The 21,251-nt window shown below is 36.4% G+C and overlaps 1 protein-coding gene across 8 annotated transcripts in view; it reads right to left on the bottom strand.

The window, feature by feature from the left end:
- The window catches only part of TCF12 (transcription factor 12), a 364,983-nt gene that overhangs the window by 219,402 nt on the left and 124,330 nt on the right, over positions 1–21,251 (bottom strand). For 7 of the 8 annotated variants that reach the window (XM_008016475.3, XM_038010019.2, XM_008016474.3 and 4 more), the window contains one exon: positions 2,064–2,137. In XM_008016475.3, the coding sequence (XP_008014666.3) occupies positions 2,064–2,137 (74 nt within the window). Of the gene's footprint in view, positions 1–914; positions 1,001–2,063; positions 2,138–21,251 lie in introns of those variants that run through there. The other variant, XM_008016480.3, reaches the window with a different exon arrangement.

Here is a 21,251-nt window from a genome sequence, read left to right as displayed (position 1 = left end):
TGAAAACTAGCTTACTACATAATCCATTTAACTTTTCACTGAACATAATACATACTAAAAATAAATAAACTAAGTAAAATACAGCATTTCAGTTTAACCTATAAATAGCAAAAAGAAAAGAAAGATTTGCTTTGGATTTCATGTCTGAAGGTAAACTTAATTTGAAGATCATAAATTACATAAGTGTTTGGATACATTAGTATGTTTTTTTCTCCTAAAATCCCATGCAGCACTCAAGGGGGCGGTGGGGGAGTGGGGAGCAGTGAAGAAAGCGTGAAAAAGAGATAAATATAAGGCACTCAGTCACCATTTAATACATTCTAAGAAAAACATGTTATTACAAAGTAACTCAAGCCTCTGAAAAAAAAATCCAATATTAATTAGTAGTATTGTGGGTTTCCCACTACATAAAACTCCTACCTTCAAAATCTAAACTGGATCCTATCTCACATGTTCATAATAATACTCAAAGAATCAGAAACGTTTAAGAGTGGAAGGAAATTTGGACATCAACCAGTTTAAGTAGCCTCAAGACAAAAACAATGCGTCCAAGATTAAATGGCTAAGACAAAAATAATGTGTCCAAGATTAAATGGCTGATTCACAACACAGTTGATAGTAAAATTCAAGTCCTGACATACTCAGCACACGGCTCTTTACACTACAATGTAGCTTTCTCAGCCTCTGATTCCCAAAAGTGAAACACAAAAACCCACCTTTAACAGCCTCTTTATGCATCTTTTTGGATTCCATATGACTATCCCAGTTCTTTCCAAAGGATTTAAGATAAGTTATACATAGGCTACAGCCAAATACAACAGTAAAACCCCGTATTTTAAAAGGTATTTTAACTCAGCATTTTTCAAAGCAAACTTGTGTAATCCATACTGAGACTATGCATTTCAATCACTTACTCAGTTTTCCTCCCATTAAGGCAATTTGCTTCTAGGGTTAACTACCCATAAATCTTAAGCTTGTCTCTTTCTTCTCTTGGTTAATTCTGAGAGAAATGAGAAATTCATTCACTTAAAGTATGGCCTTTTGGAAAAGTCTCTCTCTCTCTTTTCTTTTCTTTTCTTTTTTTTTTTTTTTTGAGATGGAGTCTCACTCTGCGGCCCAGGCTTGAGTCCAGGGGCATGATCTTGGCTCACTGCAACTCCGCCTCCCAGGTTCAGTGATACTCCTGCCTCAGCCTCCCAAGTAGCTGGGACTACAGGTGCCCACCCCCACGCCTTGGCTAATTTTTGTACTTTTGGTACAGACGGGGTTTCACCATGTTGGCTAGGCTGGTCTCGAACTTCTGACTTCAAGTGATCCACCTGCCTCAACCTCCCAAAGTGCTGGGATTACAGGCATGAACCACCGTGCCCAGCCTGGAAAAGTCTCTCTTAACCTCGTCAGTTTACAAGAGAAAGTCTGGGAGCAGAGTGCTTAATTTTATTCCAATTCTTTGATCTAATTTTCCATTTCCTGGTCTCATTTTATAAAGTTTTGGGGTTTTTCTTTTTGTTTTTTGTTGGAAAGGGCTCTAACTTTGTGACCTTAGTGTGTAGAAAGATGGCTTGGTCCTATTTCCTCTTAATTGTTAACCAAGAAATGTCATCTGTAATGCCTGTTTTGATATGCTTCCAAGAGGCAGGGCTACTGAGTTCCTGATGCAAAGGGCTGATGACTGTTGAAGCAAGGATGAGGGAGAGAGGCTGGAAGCTGGTACTTTGAAAACCACTGCCATCTCGCAAAGCAAATAAACCAAACATATAGAAAAATGGCTAAATACATATGGAGAGCACTTAGGCATTCCAAGCTCTTCAGTACAGAGTACTGTAGACAGTTCAGGTGTACAAATAACACCAAGAATATTTAACTGTAGGAAATAAAATAAATCTCCAAAGTTTGACAGCTTATAAAAAGAACTAAATGTACCAAAAAGGTACTGGGTATTCTACTATATTTCCATGAAAAGAAATTAATTTTCATTTCTCATAAGAAACAGAGAATATATGAAAGAAATTACTTAGTCTGCCAAATTACAGTTTTAATCAAGGGTTGATCAGCAAACTTACTCTAGATGAATCATAGGAAGGACTTGGTTGACCACTTGTTCCCCAAGATGTTGTACCTCCTCTTTCATCCATACCTAAAAAGAGAAGAGAATAAAAGATATATCTGAAAACATACTTTTGTGGATTTTTTTGGTATGGGACAGCAAAGTACAATTCAGCAAGTGGTATCTGCGTTTTCATGGAACAGCTAAGTACCAATCCTCAGAAACCTGTAAAATATAAGTTACTTCAAAGTATCTTCATCATTGTTCCATCAATCCTCAAGCAATACCCTATGTAAATTATAGAAATTCAGAATTAAAATATTTCTTTGCAGACTTCAGAATGGGTCATAGTCTCTCCATCCCGCCCCATGCCCTGCACTGCTACTTCTAGAAGTAGATGAACTCCCAAACTTTGTCTGGTTTAGTATTGCCTATATGAAAACATGAATAATTCATTCTTCATAGTTAAGCCCCGGAAAATGAAGCAAGACAATCATTTGATTTAATAAAGTTGGTTTCTTTCTGATCACTGATCAGATATTCTTAACTGATGACATCAAACTGAATCTAACTATATCAACCATATCAAATCAACATTAGTTATATAAAATCAAAATGACACTTTTGTGGTAACAGTTCCATCTCTTCTAAAATTATACACAATTTGATTTCAAATAAACAGTTCCACTCTTATGAAGGTGGCAAAAGAAAATTCACAGTGAGAAATAATGAGTTGCCATAACCAACAAAACAATTCATTGTGCACCCTTAATGCATCTTCGGATACTTGGGTTCCATTATTTTCACCTCCCAATCAGTCCCCAGAAAAAGCTGGAAGACTTGGAGATCTCTCAATTCAGTCATTTCTACCTCTTCTGTTTTGAAGACTCCAGTCTTTTTCATCTTCGACTGCTAGCAGAGTACACTTCTCTAACCCCTTCTGAGTTTCATTCTATGATGAAATCCATCAACACAGAAATAGTTGACTTCTTTCTTTCATTCTTTCATGAGAACAGCCTGGATATTACAACGATAACATTCTGCTAAGTTTAGAAATTATCTTTCTTTCAAGATATTCCTGGAAGTCCCTCTGTAATTTCCCTGTAATTTAGGTGAGAACGTGGTATGTAATAAATTAAATGCCACACATTCTCCACTAATTCGCAATGATTACCCTGGCTCTTTTATAGTGACAGAATTACCAAATTGAAAGGATGGGTAACAAAAAGCAGGGAAGGGAGATGGGTCAGCTTCCAAAGTAGAATGTACTAATTACTAACTTAGTTATTAGGACCCTATTATTTTTATGAATCTGTACTTCTTGTATCAAATGATTAATGCATATTTTAATAACTTTTTAAAAAGAGTTAATACAAAAGATGAGTATCTAGTATAGACAACACTGCAGGCACAATTTCAAGTGAACCAGAGGCTTTGAAAACACAGAGATTATGTGAACAGTGTTTTGTTCATTCCTGTGGAGTTCGTATTAAAGTTCCAAATTTGAGAGATATTCTACGAGTTTGGGGAATGTGGTGTAAAAAACACTGTTACCGGCTGGGAGCAGTGGCTTCCGCCAGTAATCCCAACACTTTGGGAAGCTGAGGCGGGCGGATCACGAGGTCAGGAGATCGAGACCATCCTGGCTAACACGGTGAAACTTCGTCTCTACTAAAAATACAAAAAATTAGCCAGGCGTGGTGGCGGGCGACTATAGTCCCAGCTACTTGAGAGGCTGAGGCAGGAGAATCGCTTGAACCTGGGAGGCGGAGGTTGCAGTGAGCCGAGATCGCACCACTGCACTCCAGCCTGGGCAACAGAGCAAGACTCCATCTCAAAAAAAACAAAAACAAAAACAACAACAAAAAAACACTGTTACCATCTCTCCAGTATCATTAGATACCAGTGAGCTATCTTCCAAGCATTTTCTTTGCAACCAACACTGTAGAGTAGCAGCAAGTATTCCTCTAAGAGTCAATCCAAGAAAAAGGCGACCATAAACCTATAAAATCCACTAATAAATGGAACTGCAAAAAATTTTATGAAAAGTTGTATTTTAAAAAATCACTTTTATTGAACATATAATGGAAAGTGATTTTGATGAATCTTGTCCTAATGAAAATAATCAAACCATAACTTAGTCTTTTTATGACTTTATATTTTCTTATCTCAAATGATTAATAAATATGAGGCTTATGTGTATTTTAATTTTTATCTCATTTAGAGGCAGGGTTCTTGTTCTGTCATCCAGGCTGCAGTGCAATGGCATGATGATAGCTCACTGCAACCACAAAATCCTGGGCTCAAGTGATCCTCACGCCTCAGCTTCCCTAGTGCTAGGACTATAGGAACATGCCACAATGCTCAGCTAATTATTATCATTATTTTTTATTTTGTAGAGACAGAGTCTTACACTATGTTGCCTAGGTTGGTCTTGAACTCCTGGCCTCCAGCAATCCTCCTGCCTTGGCCTCCTAAAGTGCTGGGATCACAGGTGTGAACCACCATGCCCAGTTTTGCATGTATTTTAAATACATTTGTAAAAATATATAGAGAGAGGAAAAATGGGTGCCAGTTACAGAGAACATCTCAAGCAAAATTTAAGACACACACAAAATTATGTGAAACTGTATATTCAATTTTCATCAAGTGACTTCTATAAAACAAAGAAAAAGCAAAGATTAATGAAATAAAATGGTAATTAATTAGGTGATGGAATCACCAGCTAAAGAGTAGTATATACCACTGATATTGGACATGACAAGGGGCTCAAAGAATGCTATAGAATAACAAGAATCTGGCTAGGTTTTAAACTCAAGCTCTGTAGTTTTATTGTTAACATATCCAGACTCTTAGTAAAAGGTCGTGGCTGGCACTGACAAAGGCAAGAGTCATCTTTTAGCATCAATGACTCCTTTCTGCTAAAGACAATGGCTGTACAAACACAGAAATATGACAGGAATAATAAACTTTCCAAAGCTTCAGCCATAAGACCAAGGTAAGCAGAAAAAGGGAATTACACACAGAAGATAAACAACACAGACATTATACAAATTGACCAAAATCTGAAAAAAATACTTATTGACAAGAAAATACACCACAGTTGCAATACGGTGATGAGGGGTAACATTTTTCCTTTTAAGGTATTTCTGAATTATCATTCCCATATTATTTTCATCATTCTCATTTCTAGTATATGCATGCCAATTCAACAATTTCAGAGAAGTTAATTCCTTGACTCATATACTAAAATGGTAGATGTAAGAGAAAGTTCAGCAATAATTAATGATAGAAACACTTTTGAGTCTTATTTGACTTTCTAATAAATTTTTTCCATTTCTATTCAACATGATTAAAAGGGGTGATCAATAACAGAAAGACTTCAATTATCCTTTTCCTTGTTAATCTTTTATGTAGATAATCTCTTAGTACCTGCTTTTCTGAATGGAACCAATTAAGCAAAACGCAATATATTCTGATTCTATGTGCTCCATTTTTAAAAGCATGCTGTTTTAACTTGGTATTTTCCAATAAGGAACATTAAATTCTAGACCTCATATCTAAAAACAATAGTTTGTGAACTTAACAAAAGCAATCTGCCACCTTCTTTTGTGAAAACATTTAACAAGAAAAGTAACTAAGAGCAGTCATAAATTACTATATATACAGGCAGTTCCCTAAAAGGCTGAGACCTTAAAGAAGGAATAAAAAGGTGAAATTCAAGTTTTTAAGGTTTCAGAGAATAAGACTCTTAGAGGAACAGGTAAACTTCTTGGCCAAGTCCAACATTTGCCATTACTCCCCTTTCTAGGAAGAACACAGATTTAGACTACCTTCTTACGCTCTACTCTCATCTTAGTATTTGACCAAGAGTATTTTCTTTCTAGTGTCAATAAAAAACTATCCCACAGCTTCTCTCCTATTTCTTCCCTTTCATCAAGTCACCAGAGTCCTACAGGCATCTCTAGGTTTTGATCTACTACCAAAAACTGGAAACTGGATTTTTTTTTTTTTTGGGGGGGGTGGGAGGAGATGCTTTTCTATGCCCGAAGCACCTATTGTGTTTCCCTCCATCCTCTCCCCCACCCCCCACCACATATAGGCCCTGTGAACAAATTATTATTAACACTGTGGAGTTTTAGTAAGTAAACCAGCCTGAAAGTAAAAGGGAGAAATCAGGAGCAAAGCTGCTGACATGAACACCAGTTCCTTCTCTTACAACTTGCCACTACCAGACCTATCACTAAAGACTCCAACACCCTGAACTAAGACTAGGCTAAAGTGAGAAATAAGACAAGAAATGGGAAAATATTTTCAGTTAGTAGTGGTGAGTCTGATGAGCCAAGAAAGAATGAAAGGATGAAACAGGGAGACAGCATACAAGAATGAGAGAAATGGTCAGGATATCCCTGCAGCAAAAGCAGTAAGAAAAGCAATTCAATCTGGCCATACTGGTAGGGTATCATAAATGAGAGCCTTCCCTGTGGGAAAGAGACACACATATAGTTGGGAGCAAGGGCACAGGGAAAATCACATACACATTTCTCTCTTTTTCTCCCCCAACCCTCTGATGCACATGTGCACTGTGCCTTTAGTAGCACTGAAATCAAATTTTTATTCAAGAAAGTAAAATGTACTCTAAAAATATCAAATCTCAGCACTGTCATAAATAAGGGAAACATAATATACTTTGCAGGATTGCCATCTGCTGTAGGGGGATCCAGCAAATGATTTGATGAAAGAATTCTGACTGGAGATAGCTATATCACATAACCAAAGCTATGAATGTGTCTATCTTTAATAGTGTCTTTATTCAATTCTATTTGTAGAGTAAGGATATTCCTTTAGATAAGACTCAAAGGCTGCAATCAATTGTAAATTAATATATACCTAAAAAACCAACACCAAGATTTTTTATTGTATTTTTCACATTTTAGATGCTCATGAAATAAATCTACAAATGCATTTTCCCAGAAATACATTGTGAAATAGGATCAATTAGAATATAATGACAAGTGCTTTGTTATTATGCTACACATTAATAAAAAAGGAAAAGCTAGGAAAATATTAAAATTGCACGGGAATTTAATAGAAGTTAAAACATGCTACCTCATCTAAAGTATAAAACATTAAAGAGATTTTTTTACTTGTAAAAAATTTGGTTCTGTGCAGTGAATTGTCAAATAAAACAGTCTAAAAAACAAAAAACACATATGTAAGAAAGTAAGTCCGGTAGAAAGATTAGAAGGAATCGCCCTTTCTGGTCATCTTTAATAATCCAATCAGAATTTTTGTTTGGCATTGTTGAGACCAAAGATTTACAAGTACAGATGTTCCATTAAAGTCTTTAATGCCACAGTACAGTACAATAAGGTAATGAACACATGGCTAATTTCAATTTTAAAAAATGGCTAATTTTGAAAATGACTTTCAAACACAGATTTTGCTATATTATTGTTACCAGCCATATCACCCTGATACAAATGCCCTGTAAAGATACAAAAGGAAAATCCAGTGACTGATTTAATCAAAGAAGTAAGAGTACAGGGCCAAAAGGAAATGCCAAGTCTGTCTCTTTAAGAAAAACAGAAACTGCCTGATGGCCAGGAATTGAAAGTAATACGTTCCCAGGGGTCGACTTGGGAATTGTCTAATGGGAACTATAGAGTGATCTGGTGGTCACTGTATCTTAAAGATTTGTTCTGTCTGAACAAACATTCCAACCCTGACAAAGCCTCTTGAGCTACCTTTAAAACTCCCCTAAACTAGCTGTCAAGTTTCTAGAAAGAAGGAAGGGTCCTCCCTATATACATACCAGAGAAGCAAGTATTCTCCCAATCTAAATACCAAAGCCCTGTACCTGAAGACCAACGCCAGTGTTTTCTTCCATAGAAGCACTACAAATAGTTTTAAAAAACGAAAAACAAAAAACAAAACCTTGATGCGATTTTTAACACAATCAAATCATCTCTGACCTGCATTACTATAATAGTTTCCTAAATGTTTTTTCTTCTTCTTGCCTCTCCTACTAAAGCAACCTTTTAAAAACAAACCAAATCATGTCCATCTTGTGCTCAAAACCTACCAATGGCTTCCCAACTCATTCAGAATTATTAATAAACGCAATGGTCTACAATGTTTTACAGGTTCTGCCTCCTACCTCTCTGAACTCATCTCCTACTATTCTTTCTCTTACAATAGTTACTATAAATCCTAGAGCTGGTGGAAAGAAAATATCTAGCTAGCTTGCTATCAACTACATAAAAGCTCTGGGGAGTGAACAAAAACAGGCTGATTTTGGATGAAAATATAAACTTGGAAGAAGAGACCAGAATGGGTGAGTTTCTCTTTTTATCAGCATTCAGGGACCAGCACAGGTGAGTTTTCCATTCTGAAACCTTTGTCCTGCAGGCAAGCAGCCATAACCTATAGTAACTAAAATTCCAACAGAAACCCCACTGTCTTTTTGGCCTGAAGGAAAAGAGGACAGAGACAGGACGACCACAGTCACCAGAAAGTGAGGATACAATCCGAAAAGGGAGAAAGCCAGAAAAGAGAGGTCCCAAATTTTTTATTTATCTCTGCCCAAATATTTGGCTGAGTACTGGAACACTATTCACAGGGCAGGCATAAGGCAGTTTGTAGCTGAGACTAAAAGAACCGAATTGAGATTTGAGCATCTACCAACTTCAGGCAAGAGATAATTTTTGCTATGAGTCTAACCAAAAGCAAATGGCTCAGTAAAACAAATACATCAAAACTCTTTGGAAGAACACGAAATAAGCCAATTTTTCCACAAATAACATACATAATATCCAAAATTCTTTGACAGTAATATGTAACCCAATCTCAAGGGAAAAGATAATCAACAGAGGCCAAAAGCAAGATGACCCAAAGTAAAATTTTCAGACAAGGACATTAAGGCAGATGCTGTAACTATGCTCAATGAAGTAAAACATACACGCTTTTAACGAAAAAAAAAGTGAAAATATCACGAAGAAAAAACATTTAAAAAAACTAAAATTAAGCCAGGTGTGGTGTCTCATTCCTGTAATCCCAGCACTTTGGGAGGCCAAGGCAGGTGGACTGCTTGAGTCCAGAAGTTTGAGACCAGCCTGAGCAACATGGCGAAACTCTCTACAAAAAATTAAAATTAGCCAGGCACGGCAGTGTTCTCCCGTAGTCCCAGCTACGCAGGAGGCTGACACTGGAGGACTGATTGGAGCCCGGGAGGCAGTGGGCGCAGTGAACTGAGACTGCATCACTGCACTCCAGCTTTGGTGACAGAACGAGATTCTCTCTCATAAATAAATAAATTAATTAAAAATAACTAAAATTGGCTGGGTGCATTGGCTCAAGCCTGTAATCCCAGCACTATGCGAGGCTGAGGCAGGTGGATCACCCGAGGTCAGGAGTTCGAGACCAGACTGACCAACATGCTGATACCCCATCTCTACTAAAAATACAAAAAAGTAGCTAGGAATGGTGGCGGGCGCCTGTAATCCCAGCTACTCGTGAGGCTGAGGCAGGAAAATCGCTTGAACCTGGGAGGCAGAGGTTACAGTGAGCTGAGATCACACCACTGCACTCCAGCCTGGGCAACAAGAGAGAAACTCTGTCTCAAAACACACACACACACACCCCCACACCCCTAAAATTAAATATCTGAAATTTAGAAAGAAATTTCCTGGATGGTTTTAAGAGTGAACAGAGACAACAGGGTAATAGCAAGTGAACCTGATGACAGATAATCAGAAATTATCCAATTAATAAAAAGAGAAAAAGGATTAAAAGAAAATGAACAGCGCCTCACAGACCTAAGGAAAGATATTTAAAAGACTAATGTAAGTATAATGAGAGAATAAAGAAAATATGGTAGAAAAAAATGATTGAAGAAATAAGGCCAAAAAATTCACAAATGCAGTGAGAGACACAAATTTACTGATTAAAGACTGTATACAGTGAACCTCACAGAGTGTAAATAAGAAAACCATACACAGATACAACATAGCCAAGCTGCTGACAACCCAAAAATAGAGAGAGAAGTTTGAAAATGGCCAGACAGTGACATACTAAATTGAAAGTAACAACATTTCAAATAACTAAGAACTTGTCTTCAGAAACTATGAATGCTGACAGATGTGAAAAAAATATCTTTAAAGTGCTTGGGGCTGTGGGATGTGGGAGAATCATTATTAACCAGAATTCTATACTCAGCAAAAATATCCTTCAAGAATGTAGTTGAAATAAAGACCTTTTCAAATAACAGAAAATTAAGAACTCATTACCAGCATAACTCTGGTATAAGAAATATTAAAAGAAGTTCTTCAGGCTGAAGGATAATTTTTTTTTTTTTTTTTGAGACAGAGTTTTGCTCGTTGCCCAGGTCAGAGTGCAATGCCATGATCTAAGCCTACTGCAACCTCCGCCTCCCAGGTTCAAGCGATTCTCCTGCCTCAGTCTCCCAAGTAGCTGGGATTATAGGTGCGCACCACTGCGCCCAGCTCATTTTTGTGTTTTCAGTAAAGATAGGGTTTTACCATGTTCATCAGGCTGGTCTTGAACTCCTGACCTCGGCCTGATTCGCCTGCTTCGACCTCCCAAAGTGCTGGGATTACAGGTGTGATCCACCGCACCTGGCCCAGGTTGAAGGATAATGTTATCAGAGGAAAACCTGCATCCTAGGGAATAGTATCATATATAATAAATAAAAAGACTAATTTTTCCTTTAATGTTTTAGAACACATAGAGCTTAGGAGAGAAAAAGTGATTTTCTCTCCTAAGAGTTACAATGAATTTAGATGTAATACATATGATAACTATACCATAAAGGAAGGCAGTGAACAGATGTATAAAGTCAAAAGAGTTCTGCCTTTTACGTGAAGTGGCACAATATTAACTCTATATAGCCTTCGAGAAGTTAATGATGTATGTTAACATCCCTAGAGAAGCTACCGGGGGGAAAAAAAAAAAGCTGAGGCATTGCAAAAAAGCCAGCTAATAAAAGGAGTTCTAAGAAAATCCCACCCCAAAAGAATGGAGATACAGTAAAACAAAATACAGTTTGAATACACAGAAAACAAACAAATTAGTAGACCTAAATCCAACCATACAATAAAACATTCCACTTCTGTCTGGGAAAGAAGACAGGGAAGTGATGAAATAGATACTCCTTTTCTCAGTGGAAACACACCTCATTGCTCTGTGAGCTCATAAGGTTCATGTTGCTGCCCTTCTTGAACAAGACAATTAAAATTGGGTTTGGTGGTTAGAAAAGGAAGACGAAAACACTACAAATGCACTTACCCATTAAACAAAAAATATACAACACTATACCAACGTGAAAGTGCAAAGGCTTTTTGTTTTTTGTTTTTATGGTACTCATTAGGATCATAAGTCAGTACCAATAAAGCAGTTTCTGCGTAACTATCAAGCACATTTTAGTGGATTTTTGCTGATTACCTAACACAATTTGCTATGTAAAAACAGCTGTGTGAGCAATTACTATTATTAACTTAATTCCACAAACAATTCTATTCATTTCCTGTAATGAAGCCCATGCACTCCCTGGTTCAAGTCTTAGACCATTAATTCCTATAATGACAACACACTCTGCCTCTCTCAGAGGAACTCTAAAAATTTTCCTTTCATATTTTCCCTATATTTAAAAATTTCCCTCATAGTACCAAACTACCACCCAATTCTTTCCATACTCAGAAAGAAAAATTTATATTCATCACCTTCACTCCTTACTATTTACTCACTCATTAATTAATCTCTTGCTATCTATCATCTTCTGGATCATACCAGCAAAACCAAATGCCAGGCACACAGCAGGCTCTCAGCAAACATTTGTTTACAGGATAAAACTGAACTCTTTCAGGTCATCAAAGCCATCCTAGTCATAAAATATAACTCTTACTCTTATTCTTCATTTCTTTGATCTCTCTATAGCACAGGTCAGCAAACTTTTGCAATAAAGGGCCAGATGATAAATACTTTACGCAACTGGGGGCTGATCCCTTCCATACCAACTACTCAACTCCACAACTCTAGCAAAAAAGCAGCCACAGGCGTTATGCAAACAAATGGGAGTTGCTGTGTTCAAATAAACTTTATTTACAAAAAAAAAAAAAAAAAAAAAAAAGGCGATGGGCTACAGGTTATATTTACCTCTGTTCTGTGGTGCCTGATCCTGTTAACCACCTCACCTTCACCACATTGGTCTTATGAATGTCTTGGATGTGACAAAATAAAAACAGCCAAAAAAGCAAAAACAGACAAGTGGGACTACATTAAACTAAAAAGCTTCTGCATAACAAAGGAAACAACAGAGTGAAAAGGCAATCTACAGAATGGGAGAAAATATTTGCAAACCATAACTCTGATAAGGGGTTAACGTCCAACATATATAAGAAACTCCTTACAATTCAACAGCAGAAAAATCCAAATAAGCCAATTTAAAAATAGACAACACATGTGAATAGACATGTCTCCAAAGAAGGTATACAAATGGCTAACAGGTATACGAAAAGCTGCTTGGCATCATAAATATCAAGAAAATATATATCAAAATCACGGTAAGATATAATCTCACACCTGTTAGAATGGCAATTATTAAAAACACACATACACAAGAAAACAAGTGTTGATGAGGATACAGAGAAACTACAGCCCTTGTACGTTGTTGGTGAGAATATAAAATGGTATAGCTGCTATTAAAAAAATGGTATGAGGTTCCTTTAAAAATTAAAAAACAGAACTATCATAATGACCCAGCAATCCCACTACTAGTTATCCAAAACAATTACAATCAGCATCTAAAAGAGATATCTGTATTCCCATGTCAACTGCAGCATTATTCACAACAGCCAAAATGTGGAAACAACCTAAATGTCCATTAATGGATGAAGTTATACTGTTTACATGAGCACTATCTAACATGTCTCAAATTAACAGCAAAGGCCACATTCAGGTCTTACTCTGTATCACCTTCAATGCTGAATACACAGAAAAGCTCACTAAAGAAGTTTTTTATAAACAACATGACACTGCTACTTAATATAAGGACAAGTTTTCTAGTAGCAGCCATAGTTTTTTTGTTTTTTGTTTTTCATTTTTTTTTGAGATGGAGTCTCACTCTGTCACCCAGGCTGGAGTGCAATGGCATGATCTCGGCTCACTGCAACCTCTGCCTCCCAGGTTCAAGTGAATCTCTTGCCTCAGCCTCCCAAGTAGCTGGGATTACAGGCACCCACCACTAGGCCCGGGTAATTTATATATTTTTAGTAGAGAAGGGGTTTCATCATGTTCGTCAGGCTGTCTTGAACTCCTGACTTCAGGTGATTCACCTGCCTCAGTCTCCCAAAGTGCTGGGACTGCCACACACCTGGCCTAGCTATAGCTTCTTATCCACTTACGTTCACTCTCCCAGTCTCCCTGGTGAAGGGCATGACATTGCAAGGCAGCCTTCATAAAAGATACAAGTGATGACCAAGGCACAGAACAAAGGTAATCACACCAAGAATGCACTCAGCTGAAAGCCCTGATATAGCACACTGTTCTCATGAAATGGACTAAAAAATTCATACAAATTTGTTATATGTATGAGTGTACATATGTAAGCAAAAATTATTGCCATGTAGATTTCTAAATTCTGAACTCTCATAATGTCTAAACCTTCCTGATTTCAAAATATTATTACAAAGCTCTAGTAATTAAAACAGTATGGTCCAGACATAAAGTCATGTCATTAAAAACAGAATCACAGACCAATGGAACATAATAGAGAACTCAGAAATCCATGCATGTAGGTCAACTGCACTTTGACAAGGATGCCAGGAATACATAATAGGGAAAGGATAGTCTCTAAAAATAGCAATGGGAAAACTGGACGTCCACATGCAAAAGAATGAAATTGGATGCTGATCTCACATTATATGAAAAATTCAACTGAAAATGGATTAAAGACTTAAACATAAGACCTGAAACTATAAAACAAAGAAAAAAACGAGACTCTCTGGGTAAGATCCAAATCTATATGGTTAAATAGAGGCACTCCCCAGTCAATACGGCATGTGGTGGCTAGACAAGCAGAAAGCCAGTGTCCTCTTTGCTTAAGAAGTCAGAAAACAGGCTGGGCGTGGTGGCTCATGCCTGTAATCCCAACACTTTGGGAAGCAGAGGCAGGAGGATCACTTGAAGTCTAGGAGTTCGAGACCAGTCTGGGCAACATAGAAAGACCTCGTCTCTACTCAAAAAAAAAAAAAAAAAAAAAAAAAAAAAAAGAAGAGGAGGAGGAAGAAAAGGCAGAATCCAGAAAACAGAATTTGAGAATGCCAATGTGACTGGAAATTATAGAGGGAAACACAAGGAAGCAGAAAGCCACAGCTGAGAAAGGTTCAAAAATTTACATTTAATTTCCCCTCCAATCTTTATGACCTCTCAACATAAACGTGAGGAAGAATACAAGAATCCCAACTAAAAGCAACAGCTGGAACACTAAAATAACTGATCACAGATTTCAGATGCTGGCTACCACAGCAGAGACTAATTAGAAAGGCTTGGTAAATAATTTGGGCTTTCTACAGACCTGCCTTAACAAAGCAAAACACCATGCCTCAAGGTAATTAACCAATAATGTAACTACTTACCAGAGTAAAAACAAAACTGCAAAAATTAACAAAAGCCAAAACTTCTACAATGTATCATTTATATTTTCCAATATGAAATTAAAAATTACTAGATGTGTGGTGAAATAAAAATGTGACCATTAGTCAACATATCCCAAGATGACAAAGATGTTGGAATAATAAAGGGATTTTAAAGCAGTTATTATAAATATTCGAACACGTTAAGAAAAAGATAGTCAAAATGAATGAACAAATGGAGGCTCTTAAGAGAGAAAATCTTTTAAAAAAATAAAATTCTAGCATTGACAAGTATAATATCTGAAATGAAAATTTCACTGGATAAGCTTAACAATGAACTGGAGCAGCAGAAGAAATGATAAGTAAAACTGAACACACATCAATATAAAATTATTCAATATTAAAGCACAAAAAATACTGAAAAAATTAATAGTTTTAGCTACCTGTCAGATAACATTAAATGGTCTAAATGCATGTAATGAGGGTATCAAAAGTATGTAAGACAAAAAAACTGGTAAAAATTTCCCCAAATCAGTGAAAACAACTTGTAGATCCAAGGAACTCAGCAGTCTCTAAGTCGGAGAGAACTACAAAGCAAACCTCACCAATGCACCAATAGTCAAAATGCTAAAGTGCAACTGCAAAGAAAGAAATCTTCAATTCACCAGAGAGAAGATAAATTACATAAGGGGAAAATGATACGAAGACTTATCAGAAACAATAAAGGAATGACACCCTTTAAGCATGAAGAGGGAAAAGGAATGTCACCTCAGAAATCACTGACTAGAAACCCAAACTACAAGACATGCTAAGTAGAGTTTTTACGCTGAAGGAAAATACCAGATAAAATTCACAACTACAAGAAAAAAGAAAGCATACAGATGGCAAATATGTGAGTACGAATAAAGATGATTTCTCCTCTATTTTCTTTAAAATGCACGTGATTGTTCAAAGCAGAAACTATGAAGTTGTTTTGAAAACCTTGTAACATTTTTATGACAAAGAATAAGAAGAGGTATACAGAATAATACTTTTCAAGATCCTTAATTTTACATTGATATAGTAAACTAAAAGCTCTGAGTAACCTGTGATTATACTGTAATTCCTAGAGGAACCCCTAAAAATAACTGAAGGAGGTCCAGCTAAAACGCCACATTGAGGAATTAAAACTGAATTTAAAAAATTTGATTAATAAATCAAAAAGGGCAAAACAAAGACACAAAATAATTAATGGCACAAAAGAAAACAAATAGTAATGTTACAAAACTAAATATATCAATTAGCACAAAGAATTAGAGAGAATGCAGAGCAACTAGAACTGTCATGGTAAAATCAGTCTGGAAAACTGGCAAATTTTCAGAGTATTAAAATAATTCTAAACTCTGATCTAGAAATTCCAGTTCATGGTAAATGAAAAAATATATATATCCACAAACAGAATTACACAAAAGTGTTTATAGCAGACTTATTTGTAATAGCCAAAAACTTGAAAGAGCCCTAATGTCTATTATTGATACAATGAAATACTACCATTCAGCAACAGAAAGAACAAACTGCTAATACACACAACAACGTGGATAAATCTTGTGAGCAAAAGCAGCCAGACACAGAAGAGGACACAGTATCTCATTCCATTAATGTGCAATTCCAGAAGTAACGAAACTAATCTATGGTGACAGAAATCAAAACAATGGTTGTTTGGAGTGGGTAAGGGTTGACTGGAAGGAGACATGAGAGATCTTTCTGGAGTGCTGCTGGGTAGGCTCCTGGGAAGCAGATGGAAGTATCTGCAAAATAGATTCACTGAAAAACGCTCTCATGTTCAACCTATGAGTTGAAGGTAGGGCAAAGGGGTAGAGGGAGAAGCTGAATTGAACTACACAGCAACAAATGCCTCAGCTGATCACATGGGAAATTCTGGAGCTGGGATGACATCTGAGAACTGTCCCAAATTGCTGAAAGTGGGCCAAGACCTTTATACCTCACCCTCCATCCCACGGCCCCCAGAAAGTGGACACAGGCGGCCTCCAGAAAGTGGATGTGACCATGGTCAAGATGGCTCTCTTTAGCAGAGGGTAACTCTTGAAGAGCAACTGTGGTTGAGTCATTCACCAACACTTCCAGCAGCTGGAGGAGTAAGTAATACTATATTTTTATTGTACCTTTTCTATGTTTAGATACACAAATAATCATCATTGTGTTACAACTGCCCACTGTATTCAGTACAGTCACACGGTACAAGTTTGTAGTCTAAGAACAAAAGGTTATACTATACAACCTAGGCGTGTAGTAAGCTATACCATCTAAGTTTATGTAGGCACTGTACACTTTATGACGTTAGCAATAGAATGAAATCACCTAACAACGCATTTCTCAAAACATATCGCTATTAAGTGACACACAACAATGGGGATATGTTTTGAGATACTGTATATTTACACTTGATATTAAAGAGGGAAAAAGGTTTTTTCAGTTGAGGCTAATATTTTCTTTATAAAATTTCCAGAAATATTTATTTTCTCTCACAATCCAAATAGAGAAAGGTGAAAAATCAAGAATTCTTTTCTGACATTTTTGTAATATTGCAAGGTAGTTACTGTTCAAGGCAGAGATCTCCATAAGTCAACCAATTTTTGCTCATCTAACCCCATTACAATTTCTTATATTAAGAATCCTTATTAAACTACTCAAATTATTATTGTTGAGTAGTTTTAGGTATACAAAATCACTTATCTTGTCCAGTCTTTCTGAAAGTAAGATGGTAATCAAGATAGCAACAGAAGACAGTAACTTAACAGAACTATTTATAGAACACACTTCCCTTTGGTAACCTTAAAATACAAGTGAAGGGCTAAAATCTCACCATTTAGTCTAAAAACATCTATGATAAAGTAACTTGTTTGTACTACCAAGCATCATTTTAAATGTTCTAAGTATTATACAGAATACCTATCAAGTATGTAAAACCCTTTAGAAAAACCAATGTCAATGGCAAAATGCTGGCAAAATACTTAGAGGTGACAATATTTCCTTAAGTACAAATTTATTCTAAATTTGCTCTATGTCCTTTAGCTGAATTAGCCACGATCCCCACTTTAAAATTTTCAAACCAAAGAACTTGTAAAGATGAAAGGCATAGTTTAGTTTCATCTCTGCCTATGAGCAAGAAACCAGACTGAGCTTCTTAATTTCCTCAGTTACAACATTAACAAGATTGGGGAAAAAATGGGTAAAATATGAGAAGTTTATATATTGTTCAGAGCTGCCTCAGGAGGCAAGAAGGGAAATACTGTTTCTCCCTTGGTGTGCCTTTAGTTAAAGGAAGATATTTATCGATAGTGTGAAGGAAACTTGAGAGATTAAGAACATTTAATATATGCATTCCAATAGTTAATTTAAGAACGTCAACCAGGCATGGTGGCTCACGCCTGTAATCCCAGTACTTGGGGAGGCCAAGGCAGGTGGATCACTTGAGATCAGGAGTTCGAGAACAGCCTGGCTAACATGGTGAAACCCATCTCTGCTAAAAAATAAAAATAAAAATGAAAAAAACATACAAAAATTAACTGGATGTGGTGGTGTTAGCCTGTAGTTCCAGCTACTCGGAAAGCTGAGCCAGGAAAATGGCTTGAACCTGGGAGGCGGAGGTTGCAGTGAGCTGAGATCGTGCCACTGCACTCCAGCCTGGGTGACAGAGTGACACTCCCTCTCAAAAAAAAAAAAAAAAGGTCAGAAAAAACGAATCTAATTGATGTCCTTCCATAACCAATTTCTCAAACTAGTTTCTGAGTTTCTCTTCAAGTCAGCCAAGAAAGCAGAATATAGTGAACTCTGTAATAACTATGTAAGGTGACAAACTCAAGAAAACATGCTTTAGAATTAGCTAGACCCAGGTATGATGCCAAGTTTTGATATTTGCTAGCTATGTGATGACCCTATCTAAGTCTGCTTCTTCCTCTGTTAAATGTGGGTTGATAACAGTATGTAACTCAAAGTGAGGCTGAGAATTAAATGAGATGACGTTGGTAAGGCATTTAAATACAGTGTCTGTCATACAGCTAAATGCTCAATAAATGTAAACGATCTGAAACTGTAAGGAAAGGCTTTTCACTCCTATTGTTAGAGAACTCATTTGACAATTTTTCAGTGAAGAAAATCATGGAAGGCAGGCATCTGCTGCTTTATGAAGTTGCTGGGTCTTAGTTGGATTTCCCATTTGTGGTACTGCCTCTTCAATTATCAGTTCCTCTCTGACTGGAGTATTGACAGCCTGCTGGAGCAAATAGCCTCTGTACATAAAACTTCTCCACATGGCTAGGCACAGTGGCTCAGGTCTGTAATCCCAGCACTTTGGGAGGTCAAGGAGGACACATCGCCTGGGTCCAGGAGTTTGAGACCAGACTGGGAAACACAGCGAAACCCTGTCTCTACAAAAAATACAAAAATTATCCAGGCATGATGGCATGTGCCTGTAGTCCTACATGCTTGGGAGGTTGAGGTGGGAGGATCGCTTGAGCCCAGGAGGTAGAAGCTGCAGTGAGCCATGATTATGCCATTGCACTGCAGCCTGGGTTACAGAGGGAGATCCTATCTCAAAACACAAAAACAAAAACACAAATTAAAAAAAAAAAACCTCAACATGAACGACTTATTATAGCAAGTGATACATAAGATATTACCACAGAGCGTAACACTGACACAATCCTGATCCCACTGTTCTTTAAAGGCAATCAGGCTGCAAAGATACTCATTTTTACCACAAATCAACTCTTTTCCTACCTTGATGAGAATAAAAACCTAGAAAATGAAAAAGAAACAGTATTCATCTTATGGGGGAAAAAAGAATTTGAGGTATTAATCTAGACATAGTTCAAGTTGTTTGTCTTGAATGCCACACCCTTTTTTGCCCCCGTTTCCTTTTGTGAAAAGGAGATAACATAGGTTTTGCCTACTTAAGTGGTTCAGCATATAATGTGTCTGGAACACATTTTACACGTGGTCATTTCTAAGTGTCTATAATCACTTACCATCACAAAATGGTCTCCCTGCACTGTTTCACTGAGTTGTTTTAAAAGATTAACACATGACAGAAAATATGTTACTGTTTTCTACAATGAGCTAATTATATCTGCTTTCCACTGCTGAACAATTTCTACTCAATAAGCATTTAGGGAAAATCTACTATGATTCTGGATGCTTTCTCATTCACTCCCCCACCAAGTTTATCTTCATTGCTTTTTGTATGGTAGATTCATCAGTACCACAAATGATCAAGAAAGTTAAACTGAATAAAACAGATGTTTTCTCCCAAAATAGCCCATTCCACTTTAAGTCCACTAACCTCAAAACATGTATTTGTATGGAAAACATAACAAATCCAAGAACATTTGAAAATAATGAATTATTACTAAGCAGATGTCATCCTAAACAGTCTTATTAAAAAAAAAAAACTACCTGAAAAATCACATAACTAAAGTCAGCATGAAAGGCTCTACTTCAAAGAAAAGATCCATAAAATTTTGACCAGAAAAATGGATAAAAGCAAGGCTGAAAAAAAAAAAAAATTAAAATAGCTAGAAAAGAAAAAAAAAAATGGTAAGGCAAATGAGTCACAAATCTGGAACTCTCTGAGAGTGATGATTCATTCAACAAGTAGAATATATGCCCTGTAAATTTCTCTAATGAACAAAAAGTTCATTTTAAAAACTAGTAATTAAATGATGATATAAGTAACTTCACTTAAAGAATCCACAGGTAAATTTTTTTTTTTAAGAGATGAGGTTTCATCATGTTGGCCAGTCTCATCTCAAACTCCTGACCTCAAGTGATCCGCCTGTCTCGGCCTCCCAAAGTGCTGGGATTACAGGTATGAGCCGCCATGTCTGGCTGGTAAATTCTTAAACAGTGAAAAATTTAAAACTCAAGCAGTAGAGCTTATATTATCATATAAATTTACTATGTGTTCTGACTCTGTTCATGTTTCTAAGAGTATATAAATTCAGTAATACAGTATTAGCTCCTATTTATCCTTTTTTTTTCACTTTCCCATTTAATTCAAAAACTGTTTCTTCTTGTTTCCAATTTGAAAGTGTCCAATCTGAATGTAAAAATTGTACTACTTTTTCTCTTTTATATGTTAAGCTTTTTTAAATAAAAACTTTCTTTCCATCACAGTTTTTGGTAATAAAGCAAGATACAAGAAAAAAGTTTAACGTGTTAACTTTAAAAAGCATGCATGAGGGGGAAACTGAAGGGAACTAAAAAAATAATTTCACTTGCAAAGTAGAATTTTTTTCTTCCTTTCACTATTTTCCAAAATTTCAGAAATAAGTTTATAAGTTAAAAATGAGTTTTCTTGAAGAAATAACTTAAACCAAAAACAATCAATGGACAAATACAAAACTACTAGCCTAACACTTCACAGAATTCAAATACAATCAGAAAGACTTCTAGAAATTCAGTATCTTTTACTTTGCTAACATTCTGTGGATCTAAATATTACTTTAAATCAATTAAGAATACCCAATTTCTCCAAAGAAGACATACAGGTTTCT

This window comes from Chlorocebus sabaeus, chromosome 26 (assembly GCF_047675955.1).
Source record: "Chlorocebus sabaeus isolate Y175 chromosome 26, mChlSab1.0.hap1, whole genome shotgun sequence".
In the NCBI taxonomy this organism is placed as follows: domain Eukaryota; kingdom Metazoa; phylum Chordata; class Mammalia; order Primates; family Cercopithecidae; genus Chlorocebus; species Chlorocebus sabaeus.
This window is presented reverse-complemented; position numbering and strand designations above follow the sequence as displayed.